This window comes from Podarcis muralis, chromosome 13 (assembly GCF_964188315.1).
Source record: "Podarcis muralis chromosome 13, rPodMur119.hap1.1, whole genome shotgun sequence".
In the NCBI taxonomy this organism is placed as follows: Eukaryota; Metazoa; Chordata; class Lepidosauria; order Squamata; family Lacertidae; genus Podarcis; species Podarcis muralis.
In genome coordinates, this window is record NC_135667.1 from 15,620,378 (window position 1) to 15,643,249 (window position 22,872).

A 22,872-nucleotide genomic window follows, 5' to 3' on the forward strand; every position below is an offset into this window, starting at 1 on the left:
CGCTTCACCTTTCGAGCTCACCTGCTGCCCAGCCCTGCGCTGGAAGAACTTGGCCCAGAGGTTCCTCGAGGAAGGACTCCGAAGCGCAATTCTCCAAGGGGAAGAGAATTCGCTCTCTCGCTCTTTCTTTGCGCAGGATCTGAAGCAGGGATGAGCGCCCGGACCGTGGGACAGGAAAACACGTGAGTGTGCGAGAAGAAACTACTCGTCCTTCGCGAATTTAAAGCAACCCCCCACCCAAAAAGCAATACTGTATTTTGTTAAGGGTGCTGGGACGCGTCTGAGAGGCCTTCTTGGGGGTGGGCTTGAGATGCGTGTCGGCAGCTTCTAGCGCTTTTGTTGTGCTCTCCAGCGCTAGGTTTCTTTCTCCTTTGGGGGATGTTCTTACTAATTCCCGACCCACAAAGGGCTGGAGGAACTCCTTAACCGAGTCCCCCGGTAAGTTTTGTGACGCAACAAGTATTATTATTATTTTTTAACATACAAGCATGTGATTGCAACAGGTAAAATCTTCTCTCTAGCCAGATTCAACAGCCACGCGGCTGCACCTTCTGTGTTACAATAAGTAATTGGCTCAGTTATTCCAGCGATTAATATTCCATTTCTGCACCCACATCCTGTCCCCTGGCAGGTCTCATACAAGAATTCAAGACCTCTACATCCTCCCTGAAGTGATGTGAGGAGGGGAGAGAGGAGTATCCTCAGCATCCTATAGAGCTGGAGGGAGTTTTGTAGGCCATGTGGCCTGAGGCAGGAAATCCAGCCCTACAGCATTTTCAGCAGGTGGCTGTCAAGACTCTGCCTGAAGACCTCCAAATGAAGCAGCTCCTCACCCCAGGAACTGGCTCCATGAAACCATAGGATAAATTCACAAAGTCTCCTGCTGACATTAATCAAAACAAGTCCAGGTATGTATTTTAGGGCACTGTTTTGTGAAGTATTCTCTGCATTTCCCCCATGCTTTTTGAAACTCTTGTCTGGTGTGATCTCTACATAATTGCCTCTGTTAATCTAGCCAGTCCAATATACTCTAACAGTTTGTCTTGCCAGTCCTTTTTTGTCGGTACAGTTTCTTTTTTCCAGTTTTTAGCAATTTGTGGATATTTAAGTTATAATTAGAAAAATCTTAATAATTATTCATAAAGGAAACAGCTTATAAGAAGTAAATAAGGAGGCCAGATACAGGATAAAGGAAGTCTTTTATTTGGTTGTTTGTATTGTTGTATGTTATGCTCATTGTATGTTATGTTCACGTTTAATGAGGGTGGATTTCTGTATTGGGGGGGTGGGAGGTTTATGTTAGGTTGTAAATAAAATTCCAATAAAAATTAAAAAGAAAAGAAAAGAAACCATAGGATAAATCACCAGATAAAACTCTTCCTGCAGTTTCATGCAAATGCCAAGCTGCATAAGCGACCAGGTGATTTTCTGCAGGAACCCACAAGCCCAAACGCCATGTATGTATGAATTCATGCCAAACCTTTTTCCACCTTGCTGTCAACAAGGAAGAGATCACCGCCCTACAGTGCATTATACTGCTTATAATGTTTAATCTTGTTTACAGTAACATGCCTGAAACTCTCCTGCATCAGCAAACTTTATTATCTGGATTGGTAGGCATAAAAATAAAGATCAACTCCTCTCCTCCCGATTTTTATGGCAAGGAAAAAAACCACGTATAAAATATAAACTGTTAACAGACACCAAAGAGAGGGGTGGATTTGGACTTCCGGATTGGAGAATTTACTACCAGGCTGCATGCTTAGAATGGATAAAAGACTGGGTTGTGCTAGGCAAAACAGAGATTCTAGACTTGGAAGGATGGAACAACCGCTTTGGATGGCATGCCTATTTAATTTATGATAAAGTGGCAGTAAACAGGGAAGTCCTGAACCACATAGTCAGGAAGTCTCTATATAAAGTGTGGGCAAATTACCGATGGTTGTTAGAACCTAAAATACCATGGTGGTTATCCCCACTAGAAGTACTGGCAGTGAAAAGAGTAAATATGGAAAAGGGCTGGCCAACATATCAACAGTTACTAATAAAAGAGCACGGTGAGATAAAAATAAGACCCTATGGAGAGGTTAAGAACTGTTGTAACAGCTGGCTACAATATCATGTGGAATTGATATATTGGGACCCCGCTAATTGATTTGCGATCCTCAATTAGCTATTTATGGCAGCCAGGTCCGGCGCGCTTCCCTCAGCTGCGCCACTCAGCTCCGTCGTCCAGTAGCTCTCAGTCACACCTTAGCAGAGATAAACACAGCGGTGAAAAACTGTCACGTCCTTTGACAAACACACACAGAGTCCAGGTTTGTCCAACTTCTGTTCTTTATTCCGACATTCCCCAGGGATCTCCTGGGCTCACCGCAGCCATGAGGAAACTGCGACTTTCTCCCTCAAAGAACCAGGAGGAAGAGACAGAACTCCTCCCAAGCTCCTCCCAGCTTCTAAAGCTGACGTCAGAATGTTGAGGCATCATGGGAACTTCTTAACCTGTTAAGTTCCAGACCCAACACCCCCTCTTGCCGAAACCATTCTGACAAGACCCTTTTGAGTTCAACACCTTTACCTTTGCCTTGTGCCCCTTCCCGGCATCTTTCCCAGGCACCTGTTGAACCCCTTCAACACTCCCAGAATCACACTGTGCGACACTTTTCCACGCACCTGTGACCTGATACCCTACTGACCCATTAGGGCCAGCAGTTGTGTCTTCTCCGTCAGACTCTTCCCCCTCTGACTTGACAACCCGTCCGTGAGCTTTCTCCATTACGCTTACCGGAGATGAAGCCTCACACCTGGACACTCCTTTCACAACTCTTGGAGATGCCCAAACCTGCCCTGACCCTGGACCTGGTCCCCATCACCGGGTTCTGAACCCTGATTCTGGACCTGATCCCCATCACCGGATTCAGCCACAGCCTCCCTTCTCCCTTGAGAAGACTTTGCACCCGTCACCTGGTGACGTATTCCCTTTTCCTTGAAAAACTCCTCCAGAGCAGACCCAGTAAACTGTGACCCTCGGTCGCTCTTGAACCCTTGCACCTTGGTGGAAAACCTTAGTTCCACCTCCGCAACCCAATCCTGGATCAGTTGCGCCGCCTCCCCCTGTGATTTGAGAGAGAGACACCAGCCAACCTGGCTGTGGCCATCTGTCAGCGATAGCACATACCTGGCCCCACCCAGACTCTCACACCTCATGGGTCCTGACAGATCTGTGTGAACCAGCTCAAAGGGCTTCTTTGGCTACCCTCCCAAACCCGGGAAAACCAAGTACCTTTGCACCTTTGCATGCCCTGCACCCTTGGGACCTCCTCCCACATTGTGTGATTTTACACCCTTTTGTGCACCTGTGCAACTTTTGCACATGACTGGGAACCTTAGCACAATGCACCTGTGCTTTTCCAGCATTCCCACCACCCTCCAGAAGTGTCTCCAGAACAAAGAAATTGTTCTCCCTTTTCATGTTGACCAGTTGTCGCCCCCCTCTGAAAATGGAACAGGTGTCATTTTCAAAGCAAACATTGTATCCCTGCTTCATTAGAGCTGATACAGATAAAAGACAACTATTCAGTCCCGGCACAACGCAGACCTCTAGCTCCTCCTGTAAAGGAGAAAAACACGTTAGCCACAGCAGAAACCGACTTTTTCATTCCGTCTGCTAACATAACAATTGTTTCTGTTGAAACAGCCCTGCAGTTCCGCATTTTGCCAGCAGGCTTGCCTATCAGGTGCTGCCTGATAGTAGAATCCAAAACACCCAGCGTGTCACCGTGTCCTGGCTGGAGTTGTTCTTCACAGTTGCCATAGAAGCAGTGATAAGAAAAACAACCCTCCCCAGCGTCTGAGACACGTCCTTCCCTTGCGTTCCCACGCTGGCCTCCTCTCCCAGACTGACTCCCGAAAAGCACTCCTTGCCAGCTCCGCCCACTCTGAACCTCCACTTCATTCCAGCACGTACAGTGGAAAACTTTTTAAACGTGCCTTTGGAAACCTTCGCCCCCCCCCCGACCTGCTCAGCAGCACTCCTTGTGGCTAAAGCATCAGGGACAGGGGCTCCAGCCATCTTTAGGCTTTTGTCCAGGGCTCTGGCTTCCTGCTGAAGCTTCACAGCACACGCAGCACATTCCCAGACAGCCCTTTTAGACTCTGCAAACCTGGCAGCAACAGCAGCAGTGGCAATAGTCCCTTCGCCCCCCCTCTGGGGCCCACAGCCCTTCCCAGCTGTGCACCGGCTCTCACGAAGGTGGTCAGCGCCATCTTGCCTTCCTGTTCTGAAGCAGCCATCTCCCGGCCCTTGCTGCCGCCTCCAGCCTCACAAACTCCCTGGAGCGCTAGCCAAGCGGCCTCTGGCTTCCTGGCACCCAGAACAATAGGCTTCAGATCAGCAGCCAGGTTGCCCAACTTCTTAAAGTGAGCATGGAATGTCCTCCAAGACCTGGCAGCCTGCCATCCTCTTCCGTTCTCCCAAGGGGCCCCAAGCTGTACTTACAGATCACAAGCTCCTCTGGCACCCGTGGAGAAGCGATTCCTTGCTGCCTTCAGCTCCCAGAGCTCCAGCTGGTCCCAGCACTCAGCAACACAGGCAGCCACTTTGTGTCTTTCAGTCAGCCGCTTTTAGCTCCGCAGCTACTCCTTTGCCTCTTAACACCAGGCAAAATCACTCCGCCAAACTTCAAACGCATTCCGGCAGCTCCAGTGACAGTTTTACAAGCGGTAATTAAGTACCCATAACCTGTGGAATTGATATATTGGGACCCCGCTAATTGATTTGCGATCCTCAATTAGCTATTTATGGCAGCCAGGTCCGGCGCGCTTCCCTCAGCTGCGCCACTCAGCTCCGTCGTCCAGTAGCTCTCAGTCACACCTTAGCAGAGATAAACACAGCGGTGAAAAACTGTCACGTCCTTTGACAAACACACACAGAGTCCAGGTTTGTCCAACTTCTGTTCTTTATTCCGACATTCCCCAGGGATCTCCTGGGCTCACCGCAGCCATGAGGAAACTGCGACTTTCTCCCTCAAAGAACCAGGAGGAAGAGACAGAACTCCTCCCAAGCTCCTCCCAGCTTCTAAAGCTGACGTCAGAATGTTGAGGCATCATGGGAACTTCTTAACCTGTTAAGTTCCAGACCCAACATATCACCAGGTATTGCTTATCTTAAACCAAGATAAAAAAATAGGATTTGAAAAAAAATGATAACGATAACGATATCTTTATTGTCATTGTCCCTTGCAGAACAATGAAATTGAAAAACTACATAAAACTACATAAAACTACCACAAAACTACATAAAAAACTACATAAAAAACTACATAAAAAACTACATAAAAAACTACATAAAAAACTACATAAAAAACTACATAAAAAACTACATAAAACATTCAAAAACCCCTAAAAACTCTAAAACCCCATTTTAAAATACACTATACTACAGAGACCCCTTATGCTGCGTTTAGAACCAGAATTGCATTAGCGTAGAAACTGTTTCTCAGGCAGCTAGTCCTGGCCTTTATAACCCTATACCTTCTTCCAGAAGGCAGAAGCTGAAAGAGATCATTTCTGGGGTGCGTACTATCTTGTGCTATCTCTGCTGCTTTCTTATGGCACCAGGCAGCATAGATTTGATCTAAGGTGGGAAGAGTGCACCCAATAATTCTCTCTGCAGTCTTTACAACCCTGGATAGCATTGTTTTTTCCCTGGCTGTGCAGCTCCCAAACCACACACACAGACCATAAGTTAGTACGCTCTCCACAGTGCAATGGTAAAATGCCATCAACAGGTCCTTTGAAAGATTGTTTTTCCGGAGGATTCTCAGAAAATATAACCTCTGCTGTGCTCTCTTCACCAGGTCTTTGCTGTTCTCTCCCCAGGTTAGGTCGTCTCTCAACTCCATTCCCAGAAATCGAAACACTGAGACTTGTTCCACGCACTTCCCCTCAATAATAAGTGGCTGAATATTCAATTTCCATTTCCTAAAGTCTAAACATCAAAATTACAAAGTGAACCTCCGCAACCAAAGAGGAAAATATCGAAATTATACAGCTTGCTCCTTGAATGGGAAGTGAAAGATGAGGTAATAAAAGAACCAATGATAAAATGGTCACAAGAGCTGGGCCAGACAATTCATTTAGACAGATGGGAAAGATTATGGAAAACTGATATAAATTTTACAGCGTGCTATGCGATTAAGGAAAATATAATGAAGATGTTTACTGCTGGTACCTCACCCCAGTGAAACTATAAAAAATGTATAAAAAACAATCAAATCTCCGTTGGAGATGCAAAACAGAGGTGTGGACGATGTATTATATGTGGTGGGAGTGCAAAGTGGTGAAACAATTCTGGATTATGATACATGAAGAGCTTAAAAAGATATTCCGGAGTTCAATCTTTAAAAAACCAGAGGCATTTTTTGCTTGGTTTAGTATCAAGTGACATTCCTAATCTCCCTCCACTCACAGGGTGGTGTGGGGCTGGGGTAGGTGACAATCCATTTGCCCTGCCTCACAACGAATTCCACAAGCTGGGACTCCTCCTTTCTCACCCAGTGAGGCTGAGGAGCCTCTGTGCCTCATCCCTGCAGTTGATAGCTCTGAGGACATCAGCCGTCACCTGCACGGCATAATCCTCCATGTAGAAACTCAGGAGGAGTTGGCTCAGGTCCATGGCATCTGCCGTCTTCAGCCGCCCCAGAGGAATGTTGTCATGGCCTTCAATGACAGGGATCTCGTGGAGCTTGAGCTTGAATTTCTTGAGTTCGTCCTCACCCAAGTTCTCCAGAGTAGACACCAGGGAGTCTCTGATGCTCCTCACCGTCGCTCTGCATTGTTGTCCCCCCAGAGGCAGGGAAAAGCAGGCATAAAACAAAAGAGGTTCAGCAAAGGGACTCCTGATTATTTGGAGGTGCTGCTATAACTTCCAAAACTTAGATCAGCACAGAGGGAGCAGGAAGAGCTGTAGCCGGAGGGGGTTCTAAAGCTTGGAGAGCCACCTTCGATTGCTGAGCAGCAAAACACCTTAAAGAGCAACTCTCCTGCCTACTCTTTGAAGATTGCAAAGCAACAGCGCTGGCATGGGTGGAACTTCCATGCAGAGTACAAGGCAACATGTCTACCCCTCTCCACACTACTGCAGGGAGTTTAAGGGAGTGCAGAAGAGAGGCACCATGCACATCTGTTTCTGTGTGAGAATGTACGGTTAACTCCCAACTTACACAGATTTCGCTTATATGTATGTGACACCCCCCCCCCCAAACCAAGGAGATAAGTTACTAACCAACCTTTAGAAGACATCTGAAGGCTAGTCTTGTATAGGGAAGTTTCTTAATGTTTCATGTTTTATTATGTTTTTATATATGCTGGAAGCCACCCAGAGTGGCTGGGGAAACCCAGTCAGATGGGCAGGATATGATGATGATGATTAAATAGGGCATCCCTGTTTTCATCAGTTAAACGCAATGCAGAAAGCAAAAAAGTGCTTCTGTACCAGGAAGATCCTGCACAAAGAAGTTTTTTAGCTCTCCACCTTGCTTACGGGGCTCTGGGAGAATCTCACATGGGCTCTGGTGGCTCTCATGAGAGAGATCAAACACTGGCTCAAAGCAAACCAGCTGAAGTCTACTGTGCATCAAGATGAAATTGACTGAGATGGAACTAAGAGTAATTTGCACTAAGCTTTTTCAGCCCGCCTTAGGTGACTCTCTGTAACTATTATTTAAAGATATTGTAACTTCATTAAGGCAAATGTAAATAAGTCTTAAAGAAACTGTAACGTACCTCCCCACCCCCGCCCAATATCTGCTACCTTCCAGACACAACTGCCTCATTATTCTAATGGTAGTGCTGGAAACGGAGTGTGAGAGAAAGGATCAGGCCCTACCTGCTTTCCACCCCATGTCCTGAGTCAGTTCTTCTGGGTGGTGCATTGGTGAGTGTGCCATCACGAGAGGCTGGAAAGAAGAGAGAGTGAGGATACGTACAATGCAAGCAGGTACCTTTGAGAAGATGAATGATCATGGTGAGAGATGAACCCAGGACTTCCAAATATCATCTAAATAGCTCTTCACTCTTCCCCAGTCATGATCCCAAGCATAGGCACCAACTATAGGGGGCCCTGGGGGTCAAGCCCCCCCCCCCACAAAAAATTGTGGGTGCTCGGCACCCACAGCGTGGACTCCAACATGACTTCTGGTACAAACTGGCAGTCTCGTCAAAGGTCTCACTAGGCCTTGTACATGATCTCCAAGGCCCTGTGAGGCCTCTGAGATCACACCTGAGGCCCTACCAGGTCTTCCAGTTTATGCTGATGTTATGTGATGTCACAATGTCATGTTACGTCGTGGGTGCCATTGGGCACCCATAACCTGGGGCCCAAATTGGCACCTATAATCCCAAGAAGGGAGCTGAAAACCAGCAAGTAAACAATGGCTGGGGAAGAAAGTCAGGAATGCAGAAGCACTTCCAATGTGAAGAATTTGCAGAGGAAGCTTGGCAGGCATTGCAGTGAGCAATCTAGTCAGAAAAATCCTGTTCTTATGGGTGCTGGGAGTTGTAAGGAGATCCTTAATGATCGAGTTCATAGGATTCCCTATGACTCTTGAGGTGATACAGAGCGGACTTTAAATGTATGGTGCACTGCTAGAAGCCTACTGTGGGTGACCACCCCACATGATGACCCCTAATCTGTCATGATCTCCAGAGATCTGATAATGTATAGGGAAGTTTTTAATGTGTGATGTTTTACTGTGTTTGATGTTTTAATTGGTTGGAAGCTGTTTATTCTTATTGTTATCTTCATGTGACACCAAAAAAGTCCATAAAGCCAAGTCAACTCATCTCCATTTCAGAATGTTACAATTCCCGTTGCTGTACCATGTAGATAGTACCATACCACCAGCCACTCTTGTGCTCCCATTGGGAGGGAGAGAGGGATACAAGTTAAGCAAAAGGAAATAAGTCATTAAAACCTGCTGACCTTGTGTTGAATTCATCTCATCTGAATTTAACTCCTCTGAAAGAGAACAGGAAAGAGACAGTCAGACAGGGAATATGACTAGTGGTCCTTTTTCATCCTGCCTCCCAAGCCACAATCAGACTTGTGGTCCTCCACTGAAAAAAACCCTCACCTTGTTTCACATGAGCCTTCCAAACCAGCTTATTTGTGTGCTTCTCTATCAGACAGAAGCTGAACTTGTCTTGCATTTGCTCAGCAGACAGTTCTAGGTACTGCTGCAGCTTCTCTGCATCCAGGTATTGAAACTCCAGTTCCTGTGGGGAAGAATGAAACCTCTGTAGATGTGAATAGGGCTTAGTATAGCACCCAGTTCTAAGGGAGTCAAATTAAAGGGTAGAGAAAGATCCTGGTATAGTTTCTCCCATTCTGGGTTCTCCCCTGGCAAAACCTTTCTTCTTTGTTTCTCACCTCAGGACAGACAGTGACATCATTCGTCTCCACAAAGAAGCGAGAGCCAATCGTCAGAGGTTTCAGGGTCCAAGGGGGTTTCTCTATTCTGTGTGAAGGACATTGTACTTCATGCTCATCAACCGCCTGTGAAGGACAAACAATGTTACTTTTGAGACATACAAAAAGGGCACCAAACTGCTAAAAGCTGGATCCCTACCTCTCCTTTTGCATTCTCACAGCACATAAATATTGATGCTATTAATATTGTGCATTTGGAAGTGATAGGACGAAATAAAAATTGCCCTCTCCGAAAATATGTTTCAAAATCTTTACTATCAGAACTTGATCTAACATTCAACACATACTATCAGAACTTGATCTAACATTCAACAATAATGTTACATTATAGTTGCATAATAACATCATGTGCTGATCCCAGCACAGGTAAAAATATCTTAGAAATATAAACATCTTCATTCAGAGCTTAAATCAAAGCTTTACCTCTCCCATTCCAGCCTCCACTAGCCTGAGGCTACATTCTAGAGAGAAAATCATATATCCTTTCTCTTTGGTGCTTCAGACAAAGAGCTAATTCACACAACCAAAATGGAGGCCTGTAACGGAATACCTCGTGATCTAAGTTAAACACCTCGTGACAGAGCAGTAGAGATACATTCTCACTAATCATTAACTGTTAGGCACTCTGCAGCTCGGTAGAAGTTTCCATACCACATCACGCTTTTAGTACTACACATACAGAGTTATTTTCCATTTAAATGTGCAATTAAACAATTATACTTAACAATACAGCAGGTGTGGGGAATCTTCAGTCCTCCCAGTTTTGTTGAACTCCTAGTGGCCACAACCTGCATGGCTCCAGGCTAGTGGATGTGGTAGCCCAACAGCATCTGAAGGGCTACAGGTTGTCCAACAACAATATCAAGAAAAATAAACCATTTGGCACGAGAAACTAAAATATGGAGAGAAGATTTCATGCTCATATGGGGGACTCTGGTCAAAGCTCCTGGACTGGCCAGTCTGAACCATGAAGCAGCAGAAAGGGACCAGCAATCCTGGGTCACTCTTCTCAATGCAGGAACCCAAAGAAGGCATCACACTCCAAAATGTGAACAAAACATTTTAAGAAGCAGCTCAAACCAAGAAGCCAATACAGCTTTATCTCCCATGTGCCAACAGCTCAAACCAGGAGGGATAGTTTGGCTCAAGAGCTCTTTGAGAAAGCTCATCACTACCAAGCCTGGTGGGGCTTTCGCCTCTGGGAAGGAGGCAGCCCAAGAGATGAAAAGGACATTTTTTTATATTGTAGGAATCCCTTTAAAACATCACGGTTTGGTGGGAACCAAAGTAGCTCAGTGGAGGGCAGGGGCTCATTTCCTCTCTACTGTCATGTTGACGTTGGCTAAAAGTATGGTAAAGTCGATCAAGCCCAACAAAGGGAGGTACATTTCACATTCCATGGGAATCCCTGATACAATATTTTGCTTAGCTACTGTTTCAGGGTTAGTATGGTCGAGAAAATAATCCAGGCAATCTGGAATACAAGAATTGGAGATTCCCAGCTACCTTTATTAGAGAAGAATCATTGGGTAGGAGGTATAGGTGAAATGTTGGTGCCTTGAGTCGAAGCATTTGGTAGAGCAGTGCCACAGTGTGGACCTTAATCTTTCGCTTAAACCATGACTTTTTGTAAACCACTCCACGGGGAGAGAAGGTGGGATTTTCCAACACAACATGATATGGTCCCACTCTCTCTGGCCTCTCCAGTACCATCCCTTCTTCAACAAAGTGTGCGATATGGACTTGGGAACTGTCTTCACCTGAAAAGGAGCACAAAGGAATAATAAACAAACCTGTTACAAGTGGGAAAGGGTGAACTTGAGTCTGGGTGACAAAACTCATCATTTCACACTCCCTGTTAATGCAAGTATTTATTGTGTTGTTGTCATCATTGCAATATCATCATCATCGGTTAGGTTTTTTTTTGTCTCCTTACAGGCAATGTCCTCTCAAGGCAGCTCACAAAGAAAATATAAAAACCACAGGAAATAAATAGCAGAGTTAAAATTGCAAAATTGAAACCAAGTACAAAAGACAGGTAAGTGAGCACTATTGATCCATAGAACCAACACTGTTGGTCCCACAGCATTCCTGATCCAATATTCTTGTTAAGGATTCTACCTATTTTGGTCGTACTATTGGAAGCCTTTGTTTCCTAGCATACCTTCAAGACACAGAAAATGAGGGAAGTGAACAGCTGACACAGCCTCCACTGGATCCACTTGAATATTGAGCACAGGGCCAGCGACATGCCACTCTTCAGCGTTCTGTTTTTCCAGGAGCTCTGGCCACGAATCAAAGTAGTATGTTATGGTTGCAGCTTCTCTCACCTCACATATGAGATCAGTATCTCCGCAACGGAAGGAGCCTGCCCCAGTGGAGAGCACTCTGAATTCCACAAAGGGAAAGACAAAAGGGGAAGTAGGTTGAACATGGATGAAGAGAATTTCTACTGTTCTAATTTATATTTTTGCAAGAGATGCTTCATATGCTGAATTAGAAGTTGAAACTTTTAGGGAAGGAAACCTCCTGGGCAAGCATCATTCTACACACTCAGCATTATGCCATGGAGAAGCAGGTTTGCTGTGAGGTTGCCCAGTGAGTAAAAAACTAGATGGACATGATAACTCCCATGGTCCCTTGCAACTCTACAATTGTATGGTTATAGTCCATGATGCTACCCATATCTTCAAAGTGGAGGATTATAAACAACTGAATATGTGCAACAACAATGTTCCAAAGTAATATTTTCCCCACTGTGTTCCGGGAAACATAGGATTTCAGATAGAACTTACCCATCATGACAGATATTTCACTGCAATGTGTGTGTGTCTAGGGTAATTTTAGGAAACACCACCATGTATGATGACTATGAGATCAACCAAATGTGTTCCATGGTCTCTGAATCCCAAATGGCAACTCACTGTAGAAACCATTCTCTTAAGGGAGAAAGTTTAAAAAGACCACTCACCTGTATTTTTCATGGCCCTTTTCTGAGTCCCAAAACACCTCTGGTCTGATTTTTCCTGGAAGTTCCTATAACAACACAGCAATCATTCATATGGCTGCCAGACCCATTATCCCACCTGAAAACAGAACATTCTTGTCCAACACTCCTGCAGCCACACCAAGGAGCACTGCTTGAAGCCAAACCGACAAATTCACAAAGAGCTGATGTTCTCATTAGGCTAACTAAGCAGCCGTGTGTGTGTGTGTCCCACATCTGTCTCTACAACCACAGCAGAAAGCCACTGCAGTTCTGCTTGCAATTCTGCAGAAGCACAATGACTTATGAGCATCAGGAGTCACCTGCCTAGAAGCAGCTATTCTGCCCACAAAACAGCCACTAGTAGCGAATAGCAAGATCACTAATTGGTGTACATAAATACCTAAAGAGGGACAATTTCCTTTCCATAGTGAAATTTGGGTGCATAACCTTTGCTTTAGAAGTACCAATGTGGGTGGGCAATGCAAATTAGTGGCGGTCCAGCCTCTTACCACACTGGGGCACCAGCTACACATGATGTTTTCTGCACAAGCTGCTGGGTTCTCCACCTTGGTGCTTTTTCCTTCCTCTGCAAATAGAGGGGGTTTTGACTGTAGCACTGAGTGTCCAGAAATATGGACTAAACCTGCAAAAGAAAGATAATTCTCTGCTTAATATGACATGAAAGAAGGAAGCAGTAAGCTGGTAATTGTGTTGCCCTTGAAGTTTTGGAACAATATCTCACCGTGTACTTCAAATAACAGACTCTGAATAGAACCTGGAAATGCCATTCCTACACACTCCAGGAACCAGCAGCAAGCGTGCTCCCCTCTTTTCTGGATAGTGCTCAGCAATTTTTTACTTTTCTGCTTGAAGTCTTCCTCTGTTTCCAGGAAGTCCACATATTCTTTCCGTGTGATAATGAAGCGAGAGTGTAATACATGTAAAATGAATTCTAGGTTCTTCTTGAGAATTCCAATTAATTTTTGTCTTCCCTTGCAGATCATCTCATCACCAGAGACTAAGCCATCTCCCAATGTCCTGTGGCAGAAACATTTTGTTTATTTTAGGCACTGGGGGCAGGAGGACAAGTTGGAATAATTAGAACCTAGTTAGGATCCAGACTGGGCCTAAGTTTCCCCACCCCTGTCCTGCTGTCCTCACTGGCTCTCTGAGCAAGCTGGGATCTAGCTTTCATTTCTACCTGAAAAACATGCCTAACAATTTGCCACCATTTCACCAAGCACACACGGTCTTTGTGGTCCACTGAGCACCCTTCTCTAGGCAATATTCAGGGCAAGTGCCCTTGTTGCCAGACCTCAGTCAAAGAACTGGCTGGCAGGTTGCCCTCTGGCCTCGCACACAAAGCTTTCTTCAGGGATGACTCTCCCTTTCCCCCATCCATCAGGTTCAAGTGGGCTACTCAACTGTTTGCTGTGCCTCTTTACTAGTGCACTAACATCACCTAGCAACCTTCCTTTACTAGGAAGCTATTACTTCTCGCTGAATCTCTTAGCACTATCCATCCCCTTTAGCACACATTTGCCCATCCTGGTTCCTGGATGCAGCTCCCTCCCATGCAAAGGTCTAATTCTGCCTTCTGAAACACACAACAACCAGTCATTGCCCTTCCACTGTAAGTTGCAAGCAAAATTTCAATGGACTTACCTTTTCTTTCCTACATCCCTCTGCATTCTGTCCACACCAGGGGGCATGGCACTGTCATCTACGAGCAAGGGAAGGGAAAGGTCCAAAGTGGTCATTTCTCTTTTTATATGTGCTAACACATTTATTGCTGATAAAGTATTTATTTCCTTAACCAATGACCTGGAGAAAACAAATAACACTAGCCATTTTTGCAATGTTTTTGTACCCTAATAAGATATCCAGTATGTTAGGGAAGGGGATCAGAATGTAGACTCCAGAAAATATTTGCTTCTCTGGTGTTAGATGAAGTCTGCTTCCCAATCCCCCCACACCCAGAGCCAAAAAACACTTATTCAGCAGAGGCAGAATTTGTCTGTGCAGTAAGCGTTGGCCCCTGCCCTTCCATATTGACTGGGCACAATTTCTAATCTCTTAAGAAGCTATGGCTTTTATTCTAAACTCCAAAAAAGTACAATGGCTTTCAGCATGTTTTGTAACCCCAGTCAGAAAGCTGCAAGAGAGCTCTCCTTGGTAACAGAAATGTCCCCAAACATTATATGGTTTATGCCAGCCTACTGATACTTCCTTGACCTTTCACTGACCATTTCTCTATGAAAACTAGTGTGGGTTGTCTTACTACTCCAATCTTTTAACATTCACATCAGTGGCCAAATTCATTGCATTTCTCGGGCATTTTATGATGCAGGGCGGGGGGGGGGGGATAGTAAATGGTTTCCAGAGGGAAAATAGTAAATGGTATCTTGTAGAGGACAGTATCCTGGATAGTAAGTGTATTATTTGGAGTGGTCCAAAGCTTATTGTGGGATGCATACTGCCATTTCCTCACTCTTATTCTACATATTCTGGTGATTAATGTCACAGGGATAGCATGCTTGTCAGTGTCCTGAACCCAAATGAAGAGATTCAATGCTGTCTGGAAAACAACACTCTTGTGGAAATGTGGGGGTGTCATTCGGCATGATCCAAAGCTTATTGTGGGGTAAAAAAACCAACCCAGTTCCTTATTTGTAACAATCATCTGGGTCATCATGAAATAATGAGCATTGTTCAGAAATCTATTGGAGAACCATATGGTGAAGGGCTGTTGAAGGGCTTTCAACATTTCAGAGTCGTCCCTCCAATTCTGCCAAGACACAAATTACTATAAAGATTTTATCCTTGACCCAGGAAAAGAAACCTCTCTTTCATTCAGTCCTACTTGTTTAATGATATTATCAGACACGACCAGTGTTCCCTCTACCAAATTCCTTACCTTGCCAGCTGGTGAGGAGCCTGTCTGCCTGGGACTCACAGCCAATGGCTCTCAGCACCTCAGCCGTCACCTCCAAGGCGTAATCCTCACCATAGTAGATCAGCAGCAACTCACTCAAGTCCCAAGTATTTGCACACTCAAGTAACTCCTTCTGGATATTGACAAATCCCTCCTTGATGGGGAATTTCTGGAGATTGGATTTGAATTTCTTCCAGTCTGACTCCTTCAACTTTGCCAGTGTTTTCAGCAGATGGACATGTGGACGCTGTGCACTTTCTATTACTAGCAGTATTGAACAGAAAAACCCAACACACTTACATTTACTAGCGTAAAGCATGGTAATCCCCTTCCCCTTCTCCTCCTCCTCCTCCTTCTTTTGATAACATTTTTTCTAGTTTTCAATTACAATCCAACAATAGTCTCATTATAATAATACCAACTTATATTACAATTATTAATACCAATCGTTCAAATTCAGAATTACAGTCGTACCTTGGTTGTCAAATGCCTTGCAACTTGAATGTTTTGGTTCCCGAACGCTGCAAACCTGGAAATGAATGTTCCAGTTTGCGAACATTGTTTGGAACCCGAACCTCCAATGTGGCTTCCGTGGCTTCCAGAAGCCCCTGCAACCAATCAGAAGCCACACCTTGGTTTTTTAATGTTTTCGGAAGTCGAACGGACTTCCAGAGAGGATTCCGTTCAAGAACCAAGGCATGACTGTATATAATTTAGATAAAGTGGCCCCCCATGTGCTAGAATTGATGGCTTGATTATTTGCTTGATTTCTGTGTTCCAAAATCTTATTCCCCTTCCCCTTTCTAGAACCAGTTGTTTGGCAGAAGTTCAGCATGCAGCACTTCAGGCTGGCCTAACTGGGAAAGGGCCATTGCTCAATGATAGGGCCTGTCTCAGTTTTCAGGGATAGCTCGTCCCACTTTGTCACCTGAGCCTAAACAGGAAGGTGACACTTCCTGCCTCGCCTCCTCTGTGCCACTGAGTGCCACCTGCTCCACCACTTTCCCCACCATCGCAATGCCCCTTTCTCACTGAAACTTGGCAAGAGGGGTGAATTCCACAATACAGTGCCATTTGTCTTCTCCACCCCACTCTGGAGCCACTTAACTTGGTGAGAATGGCAGGGATGTTCTTCAAGGCCTTGGCCACCACCCTCTTGCGAAAACTACGCAGGGTGTTGCATTCCGGTGGTGGGGGAGAAAGTGGTGGAGCAGACAGGACACTGCCTCTTCGACTTCTGCCACACTGTGTGTGGGCCAGCTCTGCATGCAAAAAGTTCCAGGTTCAATCCCTGGTGTCCCTAGGGAGAGCAGGGAAAGACTCCTGCAGGAAACGTTGGAGAATTGCTGATAATCAATGTCAGCAGTACTGATCTAGAAAGAACAACTGGTCAGACAGTCAAAACAAAGTTGGGAAAGCCTGCAAGCTTCCTGGGCTCACAGACCTGATTTTAAGTACTGTATGTGCAGGGCTCAAGCACGGGGGGTGGGGAGGAAAGAAGACAGCCATCTGCAAAGGATCACCTCAACCCCAATTCCAATTCCCAAAGGACAGTTTCTTTGGTGTTCTCTACATCACAAGGGCACTGAAAGGATTTGCAGTTTCTTAAGAGTGTTGAAATGTAGTGTTGAAATGGGAGTGCTGAATGTAGCGAATTGTTGTTCTCACTCCAATGCTCTGTATATAAAGTAACCATTGCACTTAAAAGTACAGTGGTGCCTCGCAAGACGAAATTAATCCATTCCACGAGTCTCTTCGTCTAGCGGTTTTTTCGTCTTGCAAAGCAAGCCCATTGACGGCTTAGCGCTATTAGCGGTTTAGCGGCTTTTAGCGGCTTATCGGATCAGCTGATAAGTGGCTTAGCGGCTTAGAAAAAGGGGGGGAAACGGGGAAAAACCTGCAGGAACTCGCAAGACATTTTCGTTTTGCGAAGCAAGCCCATAGGTAAATTCGTTTTGCGAAGCGCCTCCAAAACGGAAAACCCTTTCGTCTAGCGGGTTTTCCAGTTTGCGAGGCGTTCGTCTTGCGGGGCACCACTGTATTTCAAATAGGTATTTGTTATTTCCCTTCTCTCTGACAGAAGTCAGGGGCGAAAATAGGCTTTCTTTAACCTGGGTCAAAGACTCAGTTTGGCACACACACAATCCATATGCACACACAAACACACCCCTCGACACAAAAGGGACATAAAAAGTAGGCAGAGAGGAAAAGGTCATTTAAGGAATCCTAAGCAGTATGATGACCAAAGGGAAAATTAACATCCCTTTCAGTAAAAGTAAATTGTTTGCCAAAAGTACAGCTTCCATGGGTAGCGAGTGTCTTCCCAAGGTCAGATTTTGACTTGGATTTATTTGGCTTCACAGGATCATTAAAAGGCTGTATTTCCATAAGGACAGCCAAGATCCTCAGATTTCCTTTTAAAATATTTTTTAAGCCGCTTTGAGGCTTTTTGTTACCCCTCTTGCTTCTGTGCAAGCCCTTTCAAGGAGTTTTGAAGGGTGAATTTACTGCCGAGTAAGCTTCCTGCAACTGGGTTTCTTTCAGTTCTGTTTCTGTTTGCTTACTCATTTCAGTAAATTACACTTTTGTAAGTCATTTCATGTCCTATGTACGGTGAAGAAATGCTTTTTGCAAGGGTTTTAGACTTAATTCAAGAATTTGGTCAAGTGGCAGGATTTAAATTGAACAAGTTAAAAACTAAGGTTTTGGGGAAAAATCTAACACCAACTGAAAAAGAAAGGTTTCAGAATGAGACAGGTTTGACCGTGGTCAAGAAAGTTAAATATTTGGGGGTAAGTATGACAGCAAAAAATGTGAACTTATTCAAAGATAATTATGAAAAATGCTGGATGGAAGTAAAAAAAGATTTAGAAATTTGGTCAAATTTGAAGCTTTCCTTGTTGGGTCGAATCGCAGCTATAAAAATGAATGTGTTGCCTAGAATGTTGTTTTCGTTTCAAACATTGCAAATTGTGGACAAGATGGACTGTTTCAAGAAGTGGCAGAAAGATATCTCTAGATTTGTCTGGCAGGGCAAAAAACCCAGAATAAAATTTAAGATATTAACTGATGTAAAGGAAAGGGGGGGATTCGCCCTGCCAGACTTTAAACTTTACTATGAATCAGCAACATTTTGCTGGTTGAAAGAATGGCTGCTTCTTGAGAATACAGACATTTTGGATTTAGAAGGTTTTAACAATGTTTTTGGGTGGCATGCGTATTTGTGGTACGACAAGGTTAAAGCACATAAAGCATTTAAAAACCATATTGTCAGGAAAGCATTGTTTAATGTTTGGATAAGATACAAAGATTTATTGGAAAATAAAACCCCAAGGTGGTTGTTGCCAATGGAGGCAAAGGCCCTGAAAAGACTCAATATGGAGTCCAAATGGCCGAAATATTGGGAAATTTTAGAGCAAGAAGGTGATAAATTGAAACTGCAGAGTTTTGAAAAATTAAAAGATAAAGTGCAAGACTGGCTTCATTATCATCAGATAATGGAGGCTTTTAAACTGGATAGGAAAATTGGCTTCCAGATGGAAAAATCAAAGTTGGAAACAGAATTGTTAGACCCTAAAACTAAGAATTTGTCAAGGATGTATAACTTGCTGTTGAAATGGAATACCCAAGATGAAACAGTGAAATCTGCAATGATTAAATGGGCACAAGACATTGGTCATAACATCATGTTTGCTGACTGGGAAAAGTTGTGGACCACCGGTTTGAAATTTACGGCATGTAATGCCTTCAGAGAGAATATTATGAAAATGATTTATAGGTGGTACATGACCCCAGTCAAGCTTGCAAAAATTTATCATTTGCCTGATAATAAATGTTGGAAATGTAAAGAAACTGAGGGAACATTCTTTCACCTTTGGTGGACGTGCCCAAAGATTAAGGCTTTCTGGGAAATGATCTATAATGAACTGAAAAAGGTATTTAAATATACCTTCCTTAAGAAACCAGAGGCCTTCCTCCTGGGCATTGTCGGCCAATTGGTGCCAAAGAAAGACAGAACATTCTTTATGTACGCAACAACTGCAGCAAGAATACTTATCGCAAAATATTGGAAGACACAAGATTTGCCCACCCTGGAAGAATGGCAGATGCAAGTGATAGACTATATGGAGATGGCAGAAATGACTGGCAGAATCCGAGACCTGGGAGAAGAGTCGATGGAAGAGGACTGGAAGAAGTTTAAAGACTACTTGCAGAAACATTGTAAAATGTTTGAATGTTAAAATGATGTTGGATTTAAAGAGAATATGGCATCAGTGATATAGTTAAAAGGAGTATGCAAAAATTCTTAAAAAGAAAAGGGGGAAAAGACCAGAGTAATATTATGTCAAACTTAAACAAAATGGCACAAGGGTTTAAGTTACAAAGAATAGGTAAAAATTGATTTTGAAAAGAGAAGAAAAATTGGAGACATAATAGGTTGAAATATATAATTATAAATGAGGTCTGAAAGAGGGTTAGAATTTGCTGAACTTGATTGTGTAAAGGGGAACACAAAAAAGGGAGATGTGAGGAAGTCAAGAAAGAAGGTTATATAGATAATAAGTTAAAAATTGGATTTTTTCTTGTTTATGTTTTTATTGTCTTTTTCTGTTTCTTTGTGATGTATTTTTTCTTTTTGATGTATCTTTTCTTTTGTTGTATGTTTGTTCTATTATATAAAATCTTAATAAATATCTTTAAAAATATATATATATAATGAAATGAAAAAGGTGTTTAAGTACACCTTCTTGAAGAAACCAGAGGCCTTTCTCCTGGGCATGGTCGGCCAATTGGTGCCAAAGAAGGACAGAACAATTTTTATGTATGCAACAACAGCAGCAAGAATACTCATCGCAAAGTACTAGAAGACGCAAGATTTACCCACTCTGGAAGAATGGCAGATGAAGGTGATAGACCATGTGGGACTAGCGGAAATGACCGGCAGAATCCGAGACCAGGGAAAAGAGTCGGTGGAGGAAGACTGGAAGAAGTTCAAAGACTATCTGCAGAGGCATTGCAAAATTAATGGACATTAGAGTGATGTTGGATAAAAATTAAGTGGTTACCAGCTGTAATGTAAAACTTTAAGGATAAGTTATAATAAGTTACAATAAGTTATAATAAGGATTTGCTGAGCTAAGAATTTGAACTGGAATACAAAAGGGGGAGGTGTGAGGAGGTCTGGGAAATAAGTTAATGGAAATAAGAAATGAAAATATATTTGTTTTAACTGTTTTTTCTTTGAATTTTGCATTTTTTGTATTATTATTATTTTTTGTGTATTTTTGTTTGTTTGTTGTATTAATCTGGAAATTTTAATAAATATTTTTTTAAAAAAGAAATGCTTTTTGCAAGTCTAAATCCAAGTAGAAAGTGCCCTTCCACTGCAGTCCTCGTGTTCTTCTAAGGTTCTGTTACATATCTAGGGTCATTTGCGGAAATAGTAATTATTTTTAAACATTCATTAAAGGGTTTGTGTGTGTATTTCTAAATCTATAAACGTTGTCGCACACCTTTGTTCTGGGTTCTCACCTCCTTGCAAGGGAGGAGGCAACAGAAAAGAAAGATCTTCCTTGCTTTCCAACCCCAGCTCTCCATGTCTAATTTCCCTCTTCTCTCCGCTCCACCCCACGAAAAACAGACTTATAGATCAGAGTCACCACGTTCTGGAGCGAAAGGGGTAGACAAAAACAGCTGTCCCAGCCAAGGAGCCATGGAGTGACTGAAAACGAAACTGCTTTGGACCGGGGGGGGGGCAGCCCAGGCTCAACACGGATTGGCTGGTGGGCTCCGAACCTCAATGTCGCCCCCCCTGGAGGACATACTCCTGGCTAAACGCCCTTACTTTCAGCACTGGGTATTTGCTATTGTTCTCCTTGTCAGGATGGGACAGGAAGGATCCACCCAGGTTCCCCCCTTCAGAAATCCTTACTTGGCCTGGTGATTAAGAGGAGCCTGTCCCCTTCGTCCTCGCAGCGGACGGCCCGCAGGGCGTTGGCCGCCACCTCGACGGCGTCCTTCTCGCCATAGCAGCTGAGCAGCAGGTCTGTGAGGCGCGAGGCATCGGCCTCCTCCAGCGCCTCCTCGGGGATGCGGACGCCGCCCTCCAGGACCGGGATCTCGCGGAGTTTGCGCTTGAACTTATGCAGATCCTCCTCCCACAAACACGACAGGATCCAGCGCAGGCTGCGGGGGATTAAGAAGCCCTCCCAAGGCTGCTGGGGTCCGAAGAAGCGCGGGACGGTCGAGTTCTGCAGCTGCTTTAATGGCATCTTACCAGTGCCGAAGACCTTCGCCTTCCCCCGGAAGGCGACGGCGGACCACAGCAGCTCTGGCAAGCAGCCCGACAGCAACCAGGCCAGCAACCAGGCCAGCGACAACCTGATCATTCTTGCCAGATTCTTGCCAACCCAGACTTGCAAGGTCGCTAGCTCGTAAGTATGAACAAAGGAAAGAAGCGGCTCCGAGAGCCTCGAGTCCGAGAGCTCCGAGGAGTGAAGGACGAGGTCATGGCACTCCTTCGCGCTGTCTCGCTCTTCTTGCCGCTTCATCTCCCCTTGCTCCATCTCTTCTCACTAGCAGTGAAAGTCTCTCAAAAGCTCTTTCCGCCTGGAGACTGTGACGTGTAAGCGGGGGCGTGGAAGTGGTGGCGGTGTCGGGGCAGCTACGAACGCCGTGAAGGCGAGAGCGTGAGAGGGGGCTCCCGAAGGATTGGCTGGCTGCAGTGCCACAACCCCGAAGCCTACGAAAGACGTCCAAGGGCAGGGGCGTGTGGGATTGACCTAAGAAACGTCCTGCCATCCCGGAGCAGAGAGGAGGTGCCTTCTCTTTCGTTCTTCTTTTGCACGGGATCTGCAGCTGGGAGGGGGTTGTGAGAAAGCGCGAGCAGCCGACGCGGCTGTAGCCCCCAAGAGGTATGGACTCACGTCATTTCAGGGGCTTTGGGGTGACGCGATCCTCGCCCTCACCAATAGGAAAATAGCGTATGTGTGACCGCATTGACCAACCAGGGGCGCCGACTTATAAAAAATATTGGGGGGGCCCATACTGGGGTCCTGCCCCGGGAAGTTTTCTAAATTTTAGATGAAAATTAGTGAGTTTTAAAGTTTTTTAAAAGTATTTTAGAGTCATATGATCAACATTAGAACCCCGAAAACTCGACTCTCTATAACTCCACACTCCGGGAAACTTGCCAAGCCTGAAACACTTTTTGGCTTTGAAAAAAGAAACAAAACATAAACACGCACGGTATTTTCGTAAAAAGCTAATTTAATTTACAGTAACAATTATGCTTATAGACTATTACAGAGCAGTGAATATATAGCTCTGAAAAGACTGAAATGATATTTAAATAAATCCTAAACTACCATTAAAAGAATAAAACATAAAATATTGCTGTCGCACAGTAATAGCACTTTGATTAATAAGTGAAATAGCTAATTTAAGCTTACTTTGAAT

The 22,872-nt window shown here is 44.4% G+C and overlaps 1 protein-coding gene and 1 long non-coding RNA gene across 5 annotated transcripts; one reads left to right on the top strand and one right to left on the bottom strand.

Moving 5' to 3' along the window:
• Positions 1 to 20: 20 nt before the first annotated feature.
• LOC114582869 (uncharacterized) lies at positions 21 to 9,726 on the top strand. Its single transcript, XR_013390542.1, has 4 exons — positions 21 to 182; positions 632 to 908; positions 5,881 to 6,083; positions 9,436 to 9,726. It is a non-coding gene; the product is annotated as an uncharacterized LOC114582869 (long non-coding RNA).
• On the bottom strand, positions 6,900 to 21,969 carry LOC114582843 (uncharacterized). Of its 4 annotated transcripts, XM_077917931.1 has the most exons (12): positions 21,347 to 21,969; positions 15,397 to 15,678; positions 14,145 to 14,202; positions 13,222 to 13,517; positions 12,989 to 13,122; positions 12,462 to 12,526; positions 11,655 to 11,878; positions 10,997 to 11,250; positions 9,431 to 9,556; positions 9,135 to 9,276; positions 8,984 to 9,019; positions 6,900 to 7,958 (listed from the first exon to the last, which is right to left on the bottom strand). In XM_077917931.1, exons 1-12 carry the CDS (start codon positions 21,963 to 21,965, stop codon positions 7,885 to 7,887), a joined length of 2,310 nt encoding a protein of 769 aa, XP_077774057.1. In that variant the 5' UTR covers positions 21,966 to 21,969; the 3' UTR covers positions 6,900 to 7,884. The 4 variants fall into 4 exon arrangements, with proteins under 4 accessions (XP_077774057.1, XP_077774056.1, XP_077774058.1 ...); XM_077917930.1 differs by having other exon boundaries at positions 6,900 to 9,019; XM_077917932.1 differs by lacking the exon at positions 15,397 to 15,678 and having other exon boundaries at positions 6,900 to 9,019.
• Between the last annotated feature and the right edge of the window lie 903 nt (positions 21,970 to 22,872).